This window comes from Sarcophilus harrisii, chromosome 1 (genome assembly GCF_902635505.1).
Source record: "Sarcophilus harrisii chromosome 1, mSarHar1.11, whole genome shotgun sequence".
Taxonomy (NCBI): domain Eukaryota; kingdom Metazoa; phylum Chordata; class Mammalia; order Dasyuromorphia; family Dasyuridae; genus Sarcophilus; species Sarcophilus harrisii.
The window spans coordinates 446,409,326-446,428,242 of record NC_045426.1 but is presented as its reverse complement, the minus strand read 5'-3'; the positions used below and the strand labels follow the sequence as shown (position 1 = coordinate 446,428,242).

Sequence of the window (18,917 nt, the reverse complement as noted above, 5' to 3'; positions counted from 1 at the left end):
GCTTTGAAAGATAGAAAAACTAAAAAAAAAAAATTCTATTCTGGATTTTACTGTTACCAAAAAAGAAGAAAATGAATGGTAGGGCAGAGATGATGGAAATCTTGGAGGAAAAGGAGCACTCATCTTAGTGTTTATAACAAAGCTGCAGTTTAACTTATGCTGAAGAGGTAGATTTCAAAGAATTTGGAGAAAGAATATGTTGGATCTCATAAATGAAAACTCAGTCTAAGAGGAATGGGAATCTAATTCAATAAGGTTGGGAATTTCTTAAGAATATAATTCTGAAGATACAAGAAGTAATGAAATGATAAAAGGTCTAAAAAAGTTGGATGTAGATGCATAGAAACTTAACAATTAACTTAGGTTTTTCAAATGACATATAAAAAAAATGGAAAAAAGGTCAGGTAACTAAGGATGGATACCAAAGTACACAATGATACTGTAAAAATGGTGTCAAGAGATTTGGATATCCAAGCTCTGATCCAAAACAAAAATGACAGGATCCTGACCATAAATGGAATATACCCAAAAGGAACTACTAAAAATTATTTGCCTGGGTTTTGAAAAAACAAACTCTCAACTTGGCGAGTATAAGATGAAGGAGGTAAAGACAGACCAAAATTTGTTAAAAAAAGATACAAAGATTTTAGTGGGTAGCAAACTCAAAAGCTGCAACAGAGCAGACAATGTGATAGACTGCATTAAGAGAGACACAATCGTCAGATCTGAAGATGATAGTACTGACCTGCACTGGTCAATATTGTGATAGAATTTGAAGTACAGTGTTCAATTTTGGGCACCACAGGTTCTGAATAATATTAATAAAGAGGACTACCAGATGGGTAAAGAACCTCAAGTTCTTGCTATATCAGGGCCAGCTGAAAGAAATGGGGATGTTTACCCTGGGAAAGATTTTTTGTTGTTGTAGGGGCAAAAGGGTTTGGTAGGAAAGGACATGGTAACTTTTTTCAAGTATTAGAAATATCACATGGAAGAGGAATTAGACTTTTTATTTTGTTCCTGAGGACAGAACTAGGGGCAATACATGGAAGTTGTAAAAGCAGTTTGATATAAGAAAAAAAAACAAAACTTCCCAATAATTAGTACTATTCAAAAATGGAAGATAATGCCTCAAAAGATAATGGTCCTCTTCTCAGAGATTTTTCCAATGAAAGCTGCCATGTATTGCATACAGGGGATTTCAATTTAGGTATAGGATGAACTAGATAGTCTCTAAGCCCCTACACTCAAATCCCGTGATTCTCTTCAGGTGTTGTGTAAAGTATTGTTTTGAGGTGCTGAGGTGCAGAAAACAAGATATAAGCTCTAATTGAACTTGCCCAGGAAGATCACATAGTACATTACACAAATAAATTAATTACAAACCTATGGGTATGATGAAGTACAAACATAAGCTGAACTAGTATCCACTGCACCCCTTTACCCTATCACCCACTATGCCTTGTCAAATCCCAACCTCGGATTATTCCTACAATTAGCTGTCTTCAATCATATATTGATGCTCCTGAATACTGCTGGAGAAATCATGAAACCAGGCTACCTTAGACACTACAAATTTATGTCACATAATTTCAATGGGACCCTCATTGCAGCAAAGCAAGACTTTTACGTATCCCTAATATGTACCTATGATCCCTATATCATTCTGTCATCTCCATCAGAGAATTTCTCACCCGAACTTTAATCTCTTCCTATGTATTGCTTATTTTTATATTTTCTACAAACATACCGTCTTATCCTTATTTTTCTTTAAAACAAAGAACAACCTTCATTTGAGCAGAGATCATTCCCACTAGCTACATATAAATTATACAACTTATTTTTCTTATGCTAAACTCCTTAAGAAAGTCATCTACAATAAGTATCTCCACTTCCTTTCCTATCATTCTCTTCTAAAACCTCTGCAATCACGTTCCCAACAGTCTTTCAAATAAAATGTCTCCAAATTTTACCAAAGATCTTTTAATTGCCAAATCTAATATCCTCTTCTCATTTTTTTTTTAACACCACCTTCTTCTCTACAGGTTCTTCTATTGTCAGTCATCATCCTAGGACATCCTGGTTCTCCTCCTCACAGAAGATCTGTGAACCTTCTTTAGTCGTCATATCCACCCACTAACTATGAATGTTCACTAAAGTACTGAGTCTTCTCTCTGGGATTATCTCCCAATAGCATCATACATCTTGTATGTACTTAGTTGTTTGCAATTGTTTCCTCCATTAGAACATAAACTCTTTGATAGCAGAGTCTATATTTTTGCCTTTTTTTGTATCCTGGTTCTTAACACAGTAACTGACACATACTAAATAAGCTCTTAAATATTTCTTGACGTTAATGACAATGAAATATGATACCATTTAAATTGCAGAAAACTGGGAATAAGAGAGAAGAGGAAATCAGGGAAGGTTTTGTGGAAGAAATGGCTTTTGTACTGGGATTTAAAATGTGAGTAGGCAATTCAATATGTAAAGAGAAGAATAGAAGACATTTTGGAAAAAAGAACATTGAACAAAAGGACAGAGGCAAAAGATTACAAGATATGGCCAGAGAATAGAGAGTATTCCCATCTGATTTGTTCATATGATAAGTTCACATGGAAGAGAGAAATTATGAGGAGTATATTTATCTAGAAATGAAAGAGATAGCAGAAGTTATCTAGTCTAACCCTCCCCCTACCTCCATTTTATAGCTGAGAAAAATTAGGTCCAATGAGGTAAAAATCACATATCTCAGATTATATAGGTAGCAAGCATAAGAGATGAGATTTAAACCAAAGTTTCTGACTCCCAGGTCAGTGCTCTATTGACTATATCATGATGCACTGATATCATATAGTAGTATTGCTAGAGTAAGGATACCTAAGCACAATGACCTCTATCAAAGTGGAAGCAATAAACAGAATGAGAAAGAAATGCAGGACTCTAACCAAAACTGATTTAAGAGGTAAGAAAGAAGAAAGAGCCCAAACAAAACAAGGTTTTATATGTTGTAAGAAACTAAGTGCATGGTGATGGAATTCACAAAAATAATGAAGAAAGGAGGAAGACAAAACATTAAATTGGTTTTGGGTCTGTTGGGTTTGATGTGTTACAGAAATCTCCAAATAGATAAGCCTTATAGACATAGAAGATGAGGACCTGGGCTCCTAAGATACTTCACACTAAAGATAAGAATTCTAAAGTCATTAATGTACTAGTGAAAGATGAATCCATGGGAGTGAATGACTGCTAAGCAAAGAGGAAAGAAAAGAAGACCAATGCCAGAATTCTGGGAAATAACCATCCTTAAAGAATTGCTTTAGAAGGAAGTCTCATATCTCTGAAGCCCAAAAAAAGGTTGTAGCCAATAGTAGTATGCTGATGAGAAATTAAAGATGAAAACTGGAAGAAAAAAAAAGGTCATTGTTAATCTTTCAAAAAACAATTTCAGTTAACTGGTAAAGAAAAAGACAAATTACAACAAATGTGAGCAAAGTTCTAAAAGAGGCAAGAGAAAAATAAAGATAAAGATAAAACTCAGTCTTAAAGACCAAAAAGTGGGTGATCTGAAAATTTAAGAAGAAATCTTAAAGACAAAAGTGGTATGGGACAATTTATAGAACATGCAAAAACCTATTCTTAATTTCTTTAAAAAAAAAAAAAGACTAAAATTTATTTTCTCATATAAACAAAGGTGTGTGTGTGTGTGTGTGTGTGTGTGTGTGTGTATGTGTAAATAAAATAAGTATTCCCATTTGTATGGGACACATGGGGGAAAAAAAATTTATGAACATTTTATAGTTCCCTTATCTTTAAGCAGAAATAAGTTAGAAACACAAAAAACTGAGATGGGAGACATTCAGACTATGAAGGTCTTCAAGATGTAACTTCTTAATTAGCCCACTGATTCTTCCTTTAGTATTTCTTTTATTACTTTCTCTTAGTGAGTCAAATAGGAGACTAAGAAGGGAAAAGGGGGCTTCAAATAATCTGTGTAGTTGCTGCTGGCCACATGGACTCTATCTTCTCCATATCTTTTCACCCTTTCCTTTATCCCTTCCCCTTAACCTGAAAAAAAATAAAAAAAGATTCAGGATAAAAGGAATTTTTCTCCCTCTGTAGTCATAAAGAATTGTGGGAAGGAGTTGGGAAAACTGAATTGAAGCTAGGGATTTGGGGCAGTAGGAAGAAAGAAAATGTGGTGAGAGAGGGGATCTATATGGCATGACTTTTTGGAAACTTTTTGTACACTTTGCTCTTCTATGCAAATTTTAAGGAAATTAATTCAATATCACGATTCTAGAGCACCAGTATAAAGGCTGTTTAAAACAAAACATTCTAATCCATTTAACGTCTGACTTGGAGAAAAAAGTTTGGCAAAGTAAAAATAAAGAATTTTCTATTTATTTCTCTATAGAAAAATAACATTCCCTATAGTTTATAATATAAAGTATATTTCCTTCTTTAAAAAACTAATTATATGTTAAAATATTTTATTTACCTAATCTGAAAGCAGAGGTATTATCTTGAATAATACTGAAAAGTCCTACCTTTTCTTTGCAGCTGGAAAGCATGCTAATAATGCTAAGACAAACTGATTGCACTGAGAGCGCTGGGGACCAATCTTCTGTTAGAATGGATAAACAGATATGACCATTGCTATAAACATGAGGATGTACAGGAATATTGTCACCAGTAAACATGACCTAAGAAAGAATAAAATTCCATTAACACTTATGATTCTAAAGGACACCAAAATCCAAATCAAATTTCCCATTTATGCCTAGAAATATTGACTTGTAATATAATGGCAAATAATAAGACTTAAAACCTTTCAGTAAATCAGGGCCAAGTTAGGTATTACAACCATACAAAATGCATTATATAATCAGATCTATGCTTTTTTAATTATAAACTGTTTTCAAAAAAAATCTCAAACATTTTAATAAGGGAATAGGAATTGCAGACTTGTAGTTTCATTAGCATAAGTAACTTCCTAATTACAGTTCTCTTTACCAATAAAGGATGGCACCTTCTCTGCCAACTTACAGACTGAGAGAACTGCCTAGAGCACTAAAAGGTTATTTGACTTGTCCAGGACCACAAAAATTTTATGTGGCAGAGGACAGATCTGAATACATATTTTCCTAGCTTCTAGGCTAGCTTTCTACCCCCTGTTATGATACAGCTATTTTTATATTCACACAAAAAAAGTTTTTTTTTGAAGACAACTTCCAAAGAGAATTTTTCAAATTCTAATCATTATTCTCTATACTAAGCGGAATCCAATAAAATTCCAAAAGAAAATTCTCCATTTGGAAACAGTATCCTTATTCTCCCTATCTTTACACCCACCTCTTTTTCCCTCACATGCCGACTCAGAAAGACAAAGTGGTTTTTATTAAATCAGCAAATTATCTATTTATTTATTTTACATATATATAATATATATATAGCATATAATATATACAGCAAATATATATATCTAAACATCTAATGTGGCTAAAATTGATAAGAAACAGACTGAGGAAAAAAAAAAGCAGGAACCACATGTAACTTTTAAATGGTGTTTTTGTTTTTGACTTCTCTATATGGTTATGTACCTCAAATGTTAACTTTTTCTTTTAAGTCCTTTCTTTTCCTGAACTTTTCTTCTAATTCCTGACTTACTCTTCCCTTTTACTCTCCACATCTCTTCAAATTTATTTTGAAACAATTTTTATTTTCAACCTGACTAAGTCTTATTTTATAATAGGAATTTTTATTAGTTTGTGTTATGGAATTAGTGAAAACAATGACATTCCCTCATAATTAAGTAGTAAGGAAAGTAATGGGATAATTGACAGTAATCATAAAGAGCAAAGGATTTAGAGGAAAAGTCCTTGAACACCATTATAAAAATTAATGTCTTCATTTAAGATGAAACAAGCTCAGAAAAGTTAAATGACCAACCCCCAAAACTATTATTTGAAGTTAGAAGTCTAATTTTAAAATTCATTACAACATACTTAATAAAGCTGAAATAACACATATTTGAATTATAAGGTACAATACTTAAAATTAAATGAGGACAAGCAACATTAAGATGCTAGTAATGAGAGAAAATGGTTTTAACCAAGTCTCAATTTCCTCATTTATAAAATGAAGGAGTTGGAGCTCCAAGTTCTAAGTCTATGATACAATGAAATATTATTATAGATTGAACATTAGCATTATTATTAAATAGCCAACACATTTATATAATGCTTAAAGATTTGCAAGCATTTTCATGACATATTATTATTCCCATTTTGGATGAAAAAATAGGTTCCCAGGCTAAGATCTGAGAGTTTGTCTGAGGTAGGATTCTAAGTCTTCTAAGTCCAAAATTCTTTCTACTATGTTCTAAAAAGAACTTTTGAGGCTTGATTTTATAAGGCTGATGACACACAAATTCTTCATGAAATCTAACTTCATTTTTAAACTTCATGGCATTCCCATTACAATTTGTTTACCAACCACCACATTTACATTTTTTGGCTTACAAATGGAACAGATTTACTAGAGATTACTTATTGAACTGGAATTGGAAGAGAGAAGAGAATTAATAGCAGTTCACATTAATATCTGTAAATCATGAACTATTTCAAATGAGAGAACTAAATTCAGAAGTAAATTTAGGGTCACACAACTAATAAATATCAGAGCTAGAAATAAAACACAGAAATAATTACAAATCCTGCATTTTTTCTGTTATCTAACAGTTTGATCAGAAGGATCAAATATCAGAAATATCATAAGCTATTTCACCATATTGGTACACAACTTAGTTTGTATATACTGTCAGCTTTTCTCATTGTAGTTCCTATTTTAAATATCAACATAGAAAAAAAAAATCACAAACTTTTTCCTTATCAGAAAAATGGGAATAATAGCTGTAGTTCTTCCTTCACATGATTATATGAGGATCAAGTGAGAAATGTATATAAAAATGTTCTGCAAACTTTATGTGCTATATAAACGATCAATTAGCAACTTGGAATTTTTTTTTCAATATGTATATTATATTTCTGGCCAATTCAAACACATTAGTATTTGATAATAGTGTCAAATACAGAAGATGAAAGAAAAGCACCTCTGGCTTCAAAGAAGCATTTTTTTTTTTTTTAATCAATCCTATCATCACCAATAAAGACAGCTCAGGAAAGCTGAAAATTCAAAATATTATACTATGTGTACTTCTGGTCAATTTGTAGACCAGAAGGAAAAGACTGGCTGATAATGACTAAAAAAAAAATTCAAGCAACTTGACATATGAAAAGTTGAGAAGCATGAGAGAAGCAATGGGGAAAGGAGATAGGAGAGAAGAAAAAAGTAAACAGTGGAGTAAGAGTAGCAAAACAGCAAAGCCCAAACACAAAAGTGGCTGACAACTGTTAACAGAAAGGCAGTCACAAAAAAAGGAAAAATGGCATAAAGCCATTTAGGTCTCATTAGGTTTGGCAAGTAACAATCATACCTTTTTAAAGGCAATATTCATAGGATATTCCTTTAGTTATAGACAATCAAGTATTATTTAGATCTTAGAAGATTAAGGGCATCACTTTCTTCAGGCCATGTCAAAGGGAAAGGCCTGACAACACATACAGTTCATCTGCAGAAGGTGAAATACTTGCGACAGCAGCAAATGAAACCACAGAATAATGCAATTTATACACCTAATATTGACACAAATAGAAACAAGCTACCACATATTACAGAAGTCATAGATTGATAGAGACTCCAAAACCTCTAATAAAAAGATGATACTCTCTCCTGTAACTTAAGGTCTAAAATAACTAAATTGCTAAAAGTACAAGTGTCTTATTCCAGTACCAGAAATAGAAAGGATCCCAGAGAGCTACTTGTCTAAATTCTATTTGAGTTAAATCTCCTTCATATCTTACTTATCCCCGTGCCACTTTTAGGGACACTAAGCAATAGAAAAATAGCTACCAAATCCAAATCTGCTTCCCTTAAATTTGTCCAGGGTAGCCTTTAAGATATCTAAAAATAGTGATGTTGTCAAACCTCAAAGTTCTCATTTCCAGGTTAAACATTTTTAGTTTCTTTGGCTCTTTTCAACAATGAGCTGATTCCAAGGCAATTCCAATAAATTTAGTTTTTGCTGTTTTAATTTATTTTCTTTTCATTCCAATAGACTTGTGATGTCAAGTGCCATCCACATCCAGAGAAATAACTATGTATGGAGACTGAAAGTGGATCGAAACACAGTATTTTCAGCTTTTTGTTGTTCTTTGTTTGCTTGTTTTTTCCATCTCACGTTTTTTCCCCTTTTGATTGGAATTTTTTTTTTTTTTTTCCCACAGCATGACCAATATGGAAATATGTTTAGAAGAATGGCATATTAGATTGTGGTCTTGGAGAGGAGTGAGACTGGAGGAGAAGAAAATTTTATAACACAAGGTTTTGCAAAGGACAATGTTGAAAACTATCTTTGCATGTATTTGGAAAACTAAAATACTTTTAAAAACATTTTTAGTCTTTTCAACCATAATTACATTCTTCTGGACACTCTGATTTGCTAAAGTCCTTCCTAAAATATTACACCATACCAGGAAACAATCTGAGCACATAATTTGGTTAAACTCTTTATTCTCTCCATTGAACCAAACCCAGAAATTTCAATTGTACAACCCATCTTCAAACTTAACAATTCTACATTCTATTCTACAGAAATGGGAGGGGGTTCAGTTTCAAGAGCACAAAAATATCAGTGCTCTCAGGGAGGCTGATTTCAGGTTGTCATTTCTTCAATGCAATTACTTTTCCATCAGCCTTCAAAAAGTTACTCTATTAAGGACATGGCAAGTAAAGTATCTTTCCCTATCAACTTATAATGAGCCAAGCTACTTATGCCTTAAGGCTGTTTCCTTCCTTTCCTCCCAAAAATCATATGAGACAGATGAACAGGGCTGTTGTCACCATCAAAATGAAATCCATGCTCATGGCCAACTTCCTAAGTATTGCCCTTTTAAAAATAATAGCAAGTTGCTATCAGGTATTTAGAGTTAAAAGGGGCATTAGAGTTAAATCAGTGTTAACACCCTATTTTACATGAATTTTTTTTTAATTAAAGCCTTTTATTTTTCAAAACATATTCATGGTACAATTCTTTGACATCAATCCTTACAAATCCTTGTGCTCCAATTTCCCCACCCCCACTCCCTTCCCTGAATGGCAAGTAGTACAATATATGCTAAACATGGTAGAAATATATGTCAAATCCAATATATGCATACATATTTATACAATTATATTGATGCACAAGAAAAATCGAATCAGACTGGAAAAAAAATGAGAAAGAAAATAAAATGCAAGCAAACAACAAAAAGAGTGAAAATGCTATGTTGTGAACCACACTTAGTTTCCACAGTCCTCTCTCTGGGTGTAAATGATTCTCTTTATCACAAGATCATTGAAACTGGTCTGAATCATCTCACTGTTCAAGAGAGCCACGTCCATCAGAACTGATCATCATATAATCTTGTTGCCATGTACAATGATCTCCTGGTTCTGCTTATTTCACTTAGTATCACTTCTACATGGAAAAGTTTTAACCTAGAATAATTAACCACAGAAGCTTAGAGCCTTAAAAATCCACAATGATCACAATTCCATACTATTTTCAGATTATAGGATTTAGAATCAGAATGGCTCATCAGATCACCTAAGTTCAAATTTCTTATTTTGGACATGATGAAGTATGTCTTGAGAGTGAAAGAAATTTGCCAAAGTATCTTCTAATCTATCACACCACAGCCTTCAAAACTTTAGATTGGTTATCAAAAAACCTATGTTCATATCACATGTACTGACAATTTTTGTCTATTGTCTTTTTTATTACTTTCTATATAAGATGTGAGTATCCCCTTCCATTTCCACTATATTCTAACTCTTATTTATTAGAAGACACTGAACTGTTGTAAGGAAAAATCAAACCAGTATAAGTATGGGAATTATTTATAATTACAACTTTTACACTGAAGCTACTAAAAGAAATAATTGTCAGAGGACTTGGGCTGAATCTTATGCTACTGAAAGCATAGACAAACCTAGAAGAACTGTCATTTTTGTCTCTGTACTCTGGGGTCTACCCCAGTACACTGCAAAAAGGTTTCAATAGTCATTGAAGTGAACTGTGTTACCTTGGGCACATCTCTCCTCTCTGCTTTAAAAATGAGGGTCTAGACTATATAAACACCAAACTATGTTCTAGTTCTGAAAGTCTCTGTTCCAAGATTCTTTCCAGGTTTCAAGAAGACCAGAGGTGAAATGAGTCTGCCACAGAAGTATCATACCAAAGCCTCAAATACAAGACCTTTCTACTATCCCAGCAAGCCAATCCTTCAGAATCTGACTGAGTTATTTCCATGTGGGCCTTGTCATACCTTAGGAACTCAATTTCTTCATACCATAAAAGATTTAGAGCTAGGGGGAGACAAATCAAGTATTTATTAATACCTTACTACAGACCAGGTACACTGGGATTAGTCTCTGCCTTCAAGCATCCTACATTCTAATAGGGGAAGAGAATACATAAAAATACAATCAACTGTCCAAGACAACTTAATCTCTCTTAACACAATTTCCTTGTCAATAAACTGGGGATAATATTTATAATATCAGAGTAGCTGTCAGGAAAATGAACTGTAAACCTTGGAATGCTACAAAAATGCATCATGGCAACTCCTACCAGAATCTCAATTAAAAAAAAAAACAAAAAAACAACCCCACAACTTTCCAAACTATATGAATAATTAAATTATTAAGTAATGCTTATTACAGTTTGCTCATAAGCAGGGATACTTTTAATGTCATAAATGGTCCTTATTATACTTCACAAAAAGAAAAGGAATTCATAAAAGCAGCATTAATATCAAGAGATAATACATGTATCAATTTATTCATTCAACAACATTTTAAAAATCCTTACAGGGAGTTATGTTTGATTCTGGGAAGATACAAAACTTATTTAAAAAAAAAAAAACACATAGACTGCTGTCGTGGAGCTTTATAGCTGAATAAAAAGGCAAATATAGATAACTACTACATACAATATGACATAAATACCTTTAAGTGTTGTTCCACAAATGTCAAGAGAAGTACCAGGTTATTTCCAAATGGGAGAGGATGGAATTTGACAGGGGTTTAGAGTAAGGGAAAGTGATTTAGTGTACAACTTAATAGATAATAGTACCACTTGGATAATAGTACCACTTAACTGACTTGAAAAGTAGAGGTAAAGCTAGATAGAAAACCTAAAGACTTTGAACACCAGGAAAGAGAGTTGAAACAGTTAATCTCCTTTCGCTACCCCTCAAAAAATCTTATAAATAGACATGTTATTAAAGAAAACAGATCAGAAGTATATACTTAAAGTATAGATTAACGTGTACTTAATATTTCTCAGACCATTGAAGCTTAATGAAGTAGGGTGGCAATATGGTCAAAATGAGCTTTAGGAAACATCACTTTGGCAGCTATGTGAAGGATGAATTTAGAGAAACTGATAAAACTTTTAAGGAAAAGTGACTGGTTAGGAGCTATAGCAATAGATTGGGCATGAGGTGTGAAGGTTTGAAAAAGGGTAGTGGTTATGTGACTAGAGAGGAAGTACACATGAAAAACATTCTAGAACTAGAAATCACAAGATTTGGCTAACAGATTTAAAATAACCAAAGTTATGAATCTGGGCAACTTAGAAGGCTAAAAGAGGCAGTTAGAAGGTTCTGTGAATAGAGAACCGGTCCTATAGTCAGGAAGATCTGAGTTCAAATCTGGCCTCAGACATTTATTAGCTGTGTGACTGAACAAGTCACTTAAATTTTGGCTGTAACTCAATGGAAACGGAAATAGCAAAACATTTCAGTATCTTTTCCAAGAAATTCCATGGACAGTGCTGGTATGCAGTAGTCTACAGTAGGTCATGAACTCAACTGAACAAGGATGGTAGTGAGGCAGCGAGATGGTGCAGTACATGGAGCACTGACTCTGGAATCAGAAGGATTTAAGTTCAAATCTGACCTCAGACACTTATTAGCTGTTTAACCCTGGGCAAGTCACTTTATCCTGATTGCCTTAAAAAAAAAAAAAAAAAGAATGATGGTGAACTTGACAGTAATTGGGTAGTTTGAGATCTGGAAAGAAAATTATTACAATTCATCCTAGCTTGCTCAGCCCCTAGAAAACTCTTCTCCAAGGCAAATGAAGAAAAAGTTAGGGGGGAGGGGAGTGGTAAATGGAGAGATGTTACCAGCAATAAATCAGACACTACACTGGAGCAAAGAGCTAATTTTAGAACCTGCCATATAAAAGATGTGAGCTTCAGAAGAGAGACAAATTTTGCTTGCATGGCTGCTGCTGTGCACCTGTATGGACTTGGCTGGCCAGGTTATAATGGCCCTGATGGCTCAGGTAAAGCCCCAGGAAGTGAGCAGTAGAAAGGAAGAAAACAAATTTATGTCGAGAGATAAAAAGTTATCTTTTTATTAAGATAAAAAATTTAAGACATTAAATGTCTTAAATAAAAATAACCAAAAAGATGGTTATATTTGAGAAGTCCATGATTGCCATGACTGGATCTGTAGCGTAGATGGGATACAACTGATGTTCTATTTTCTAATTGGGTGACTTAGACAAGGCAATAGTTAAGTGGAGTTAGAACTCAAAGAACAGACACAGAATGACAGAACCAGAAAGGTTATCAGAGACCATCAAGTTGAAACTTAAAACAATTATTTTTTTTATATTTTTTGCAACTAGTGTTGGAATCTTTACATTGGAGTTGATTTAATCTTAGAAAGAGTTATTTTGGGCCAGAACTTGAACTAGGTAGAGAGCTCATAGGTATCTAAGCACTCAATGGAGTTTACAGTTTGGGAGATTCAGGGTCTAGAAAGAGATATCTGAATTCACACCTTCCTTAGGGCCAGAGAGCATGCTGGGAGATATCTCACAATCCCACTCTCAGAGAAGTAGCATAAATACAGTTCCAGTGAGCGACTCGAGAGAGAGTTCTGGGGAACTTCAACTGGGGTTGGAGACAGAGCACTCTGGGAGATACAGAAGGGTACTCGCCTCAGTTGGAGATTGAGAAGCCACGAGTCCGAGCTGGCTGGAGGCTGAAGAAAGCAGAGGCAGAAGCCAAGGACAAAGCTGCAAGAGCTCAAGCAGAGAGTTAGGCCTCAACTAACCAGGCTAATTTGGAAGGAGAAATAAACGTTTGCATTTTTACCAGCTGGCTGCTATAATGGAGTAATTATTTATTTCAACTGAGACTAAGGCTGCCTCCAAGAAAACCTTCTTTCTAAGATTAAATCAACTCCAATGGCTTAACACTTTGTAAAAATTCCAACATCCTAGCCCTTGCGTGAAGATGTCCAGTGTTTATGGAGATAGCTCATTTTTGTTACAAAATCCTTTAAAAATTCAAGAGTTCCTTATAAAAATCTAAACTCAATATTTTGCCAATTTCTGAACATATGTTGTTCCTACCAACTTCTACCCTTCAAAGTCAGTCTTTTTCCTTTTCCAAATTGCAGCTTAAGGATACTTAGGTACTAAAAGGTACTTATCATTTCTCCCCTTACCTCTCTAATTCTCTACAAGTTAAACATGACAGTCCCTTTAAAAAAGCTTCATATAAGATATGAACTTGAAACCTTTCACTTTCTCAGTGCTTTTCCCCTGAAGATTCTAATGCATCATCATCTTTTCTAAAATGGGGTACCATGAAGTAAATATATCTCAGATTGTGTGGTCTGACTAGGACAAACTATAAAAAAGACCAATATCACCTTATTTCTGAGTACCCCACATTCCTTAAACTGGCACTAAGTTTTCTTGGCTTGTTTATCACACTGTTGACTCAATGAACTTGTCTACTAACACTCTCATAATGCCCTCCTGCCCCAAATAAAATGTCTAGTCATATTTCTATCATCTTTCTGAATATAAGTGAAGTTGATTTTTTAAAACACAAGTGAAAGACTAATATTTTACTTTGAGTTACCAATGATTTTTTAGTTAAGTCTGATGGCTTTCCTTCAATACTCATTCTTTTTGTTCTTTCTACAACACCTGAGAGTTAAGGAATGGCTCTTGGTGGAGAAAATTAGAGGAGGAATTGTTTTATTTTGTTTTATTAAAGCTTTTTATTTTTCAAAATGCATGGACAATTCTTCAACATTAGCCCTTGCAAAACCCTGTGTTCCAATTTTCCCTCCTTTCCCCCATGCCCTTCCTTAGATAGCAAGTAATCCATTATATGTTGAACATGGTGGAAATATATGTTAAATCCAATATATGCATACATATTTATATAATTATTGTGCCACACAGGAAAAAAGAGAAGTAAAATAAAATGAAAGCAAAAACAACAAGAGTGAAAATGCTATGTTGTGAACCACACTCAGTTCCCAGAGTCCTCTCTGGGTGTAGATGTCTCTCTTCATCACTGAATAATTGGAATTGGTTTGAATCATTTCATTGTTGAAGAGAGCCATGTCCATCAGAATTGATCATCATATAATCTTGTTGTTGCAATGTATAATGATCTTCTGGTTCTACTCATTTCACTTAGCATCAGTTCATGCAAGTCGTTCCAGTCCTCTCTGAAATCATCCTGCTGGTCATTTCTTACAGAACAATAATATTTCATAACATTCATATACCATAATTTATTCAGCCATTCTTCAACTGATGGACATCCACTCAGTTTCCAATTCCTAGCTACTACAAAAAGGGCTGCCACAAATATTTTTGCACATGTGAGTCTCTTTAAGATCTTTTTGGGATATTAGCCCAGTAGAAACACTGCTGGATCAACTGTTATAATACAGTTTGATAGCTTTTTGAGAGTAGTTCCAAATTGCTCTCCAGAATGTTTGGATCCATTTACAATTCCACCAACAATGTATCAGTGTCCCAGTTTTCCCATATCCCTTCCAACATTCATCATTTTCTTTTCCTGTCATCTTAGCCAATTTGAGAGATATGTAGTGGTATCTCAGAGTTGTCTTAATTTGCATTTCTCTGATCAATAGTGACTTAGAGCACCTTTTCATATGACTAAAAATAGTTTAAATTTTTTTTTGGGGGGGAAGGCTGAGGGGTTAAGTGACTAGATCAGGGTCACACAGCTAGAAAGTATTAAGTGTGTGAGACAAGATTTGAACTCAGGTCCTCCTGACTTCAGGGCTGGTGCTCTATCCACTGTGCCATCTAGCTGTCCCAATAGTCTCAATTTCTTCATTTGAAAATTGTCTGTTCATATCTTTTGACCATTTATCAATTGGGGAATGGTTGGAATTCTTATAAATTTGAGTCAATTCTCTATATATTTTAGAAATGAGGCCCTTATCTGAATCTTTGAATGTAAAAATGTTTCCCAATTTATTGCTTCCCTTTTAATCTTGTCTGCATTAAAACTAATATAAAAAATAAAACAAAACAAAACAAAACAACACCAAAGAAACCCCTCCCCCAAACCCAAACCAATTAGCAACAAAAATAACCAGTAAGATTTATGAAATAACCCCCAAATTAGGGATCACTCATCTCCATTCAACTTTGGAGGGCAAAGTTGAACCAACATTGCTCTTCTCCTCTACTGATCCAATTCTATGTGATTCTTCATAGATAACTGCTGAAATGTATCAAATATATTGCTAATTCCCAGGACCTTAAGTTGTTGTTCATCAATGTCACATCAATTTCTTTACTTATTTTGGGTTACAGCATATTATTAGCTTTGGTGGTTTTGTTCTTTCCTGTCCAGAGATCATTCTTTTTTCATAGAGAAGGCAGAAGCAAATAGAGTTGAGAAGTTTCATCTTCTATTACTTATAACCCTATCCATGCTAAGTAACTTTTAACTCAATATTTTATTAAAAACAAAACCAAACAAAACCAAAAGCTCCAAAACACCCTCACCAAATCATGTTTTTTAATCTTTAACCTTGTTATTCCCAACTCCTTTTGAGCATTAGCACCCCTGAAATTCTTTCAAGCTTTTTTGCTCATCCTCTGTCTTTTCTTCCAGCCTCATTCTGTCTATAATTTTACATATCTTCTTAAAATCTAAGTTATTTGGCAAGTTCTCTGTATTTGAACTGGTCTTTTTAGACAATCACACTTCTTCCTCATCCACTGGAATTGCTCTCTGTCTTTAGAATTTCATTTTTAAGAGTTTCCCATTCTTCCTGGGACAAATGATCAGACATTACCAGCTTTAGTAGCTTTTCCTTCCTTCTCTATTACAAATTCTAAGATAAATGTTCACTTTCTTTCAAGATTCCATCAATAACCACCTTGCTACCAGTTCATTTTTCAAGAGAATTGGATTCTCCAGAAGGTAATCCTCTCCTTGTTGATCCCTCCACTTTTAGAAAGATTAATCAATAAAAATAAGAAATCATTCATTTTCTGAACTGTTTTTGATAGAGCTCCAGCAGACATTTAGATGCCTGAAGCCTTCTCCAGCTTCTACATTAAAATGCCTTTTGCTAGGCTTGAGATTTATTTCCTGAACTCCTTAACAATTTCCACCATCTTTCTAGTTCATACGGGGCATAGTGTAATCACCCCACCATAAATTTTAATTTAAATTATTTCTCTATGTTTCTAACTCTCCACATAAGTATTGTCAACAAACAATGCTATTCTGCCCCTACTTTCTCCCTCCTAATACCTAAAGCACCTCTTTTCGTTTTGCTCTGTCAATAGACTAAGATATATCTTTCTGTAGTTAATTTCCAGTTATGTCTCATCCAAGTCTCAGTGATACCAATGAGGTTTAAGTTATCTTTGACTTAGGATTTCTAATTTTCCTAGTTTGTCACTAATACTTGCTATAAATTATTGTATAGGGCATCTGAAGCCAGGAATTATTAATGGACTCTTTCTTGGATTTTGAATATTGTATTCTTTTTACACTAGATAACTGTTCTCCAGATTGTTTACTTTAATGAATATCCAGATTTTTTTTTTTACTCCCTATTCCCTTTAATTTTAAATTTAAACACTTCTTGATTATATTTACAGTATTCCTAGAAAATATGTTATTATAAACCTTGTTGGATACTTTATATCCAATAAGGAAACTAACAGGTGGAGTCAAGATGATGGAGTAAAGGCAGGAAACTAACAGCAATTGAGGCAGACATTAGCAAGGATTTGTTCTAAGCTAGAATATTGGCAATGAAAATGGAAAGAGGGTATTAAGATGGAATAGAGAGAAAATTATTAACTAAATAGAGAGATGAGGGAGAAAGAAAAGTCAGAAAATCCCAAGGTTACAAATATGAAAGATTAGATAAATGGAGGTACCACATAAATAGAATATGAAAAGTTAGTAGGTAGATCTATGAGGAAATTTAAAGAATTTTATCATAAACATTAATCATATATACATTAAAAACTCAAAAAGTTTTTTGTTGTTTCATTCTGATTCTCCAAAGCCCTGTCTGGGGTTTTTCTTTACTGCAGTCATCTGCCATTTCCTTCTCCAGTTCATTTTACACATAAGGAAACTGAAGCAGACAAGGTTAAATGTCTTGCCAGGGGTTCCCCCAGCTAGTAAGTATCTGAGACTGGATGTTAACTTAGTTCTTCCTAGCCCCAGGCCCATCACTCTATCTACTGAGCCCCCTGGCTGCCCATAACCTAAGCCTAAATGCGTAATCACTGGACTTTCCTTCCCTGTGAATAACCTTGATGTTTTAAGGCTGAAATTCCTGTGATTTGCTAATGTGCTCTTCCCTCTTCTGAGAACTCATTAATAATTTCCTATATAGTATAGTGACTAGAGAGCTAGAGAGAGTCAGGAAAACATGAGTCTGAATTCCATCTCAGACATTTTACCAGCTGTGACCCTGAGTGAGTCACTCTCCAGGCCTTTGTTTCCTCAACTATAAAATGGGGAAACTAGACTTGAGGGCCATCTGGTCTCTCTTAATCTATTATTCTTGTCAAGGTAACTTGTCAAGGTACTAAAGTGCTTGAGGCAGCAAAGACTATGGGGTCCTTTATGGTATGTGAATTTTTGAAGGTGTTGACTCTACCATTACAGCCAAGATGATACATAAGAGAAGGCATATGACTGAGATCCAGATAGTCATACATAAATGTCAAGCAGGAGGAGTAGAAGAAGAAAAGGCAAGATTAAGTCAATATCAAGTACTCAGGCATTTCTGACAATTCACAACCTTGACCAGGCCACTGGAAGGGAAAATCTGAAAAAGAGGACTAATAACGATATAGAAACTGAGGAGTTATTTCATAAGTATGCTAGAGGCCTGCCCTCCTTGCAAAGTTTAAAGGAAAACTATTTTCTGTCCTCTAAAGTAAATACATCAAAAGAAACTATGTTCAGAGAATACATTCTTAGATTTGGTAAAAATTAAATGAAAAGGCAGAAAGTTGATAGCATACAAGTGACTGAGTCTATTGTCTAGTTTCTCTTTGGTGGATTTATCATGAGCAAAAGGTATTAGTACATTTTTATCAATGATTTGAAGATAGATATGACAGGTTTATCAAATTTGCAGATAACAAAAGCTATTATCAGATGACAGAATCAATAATCACTAAGAAATAAAATTGTAACACTTTGCCCACTCAATACTTCTATGAATGTGAGCACTTCCTCCAATGATAGTGATCACATCTATTCATGACATCCAATCTTAGGAAACACATATCCATGTTCTCCTGTACACTATCCTTAGGGACTTTAATCTCTGTATGAAATGTTTTCTTGACATTGCATGGATACTCAATGGAACATACATACTATTCCATCTTTGCTCTTATAAAATAATAATGTCCATCCTAGTGTCTGGAAATATATCTTCTTTGCTCTACAAGTTTTGACT

At 34.1% G+C, this 18,917-nt stretch overlaps 1 protein-coding gene across 1 annotated transcript in view; it reads right to left on the bottom strand.

Moving 5' to 3' along the window:
- Window positions 1-18,917, bottom strand: part of UBE2W (ubiquitin conjugating enzyme E2 W) — a 77,691-nt gene that overhangs the window by 14,931 nt on the left and 43,843 nt on the right. The window contains exon 4 of the mRNA XM_031946250.1: window positions 4,551-4,706. Coding sequence (XP_031802110.1) covers window positions 4,551-4,706 — 156 coding nt within the window. The remainder of the gene's footprint in view (window positions 1-4,550; window positions 4,707-18,917) is intronic.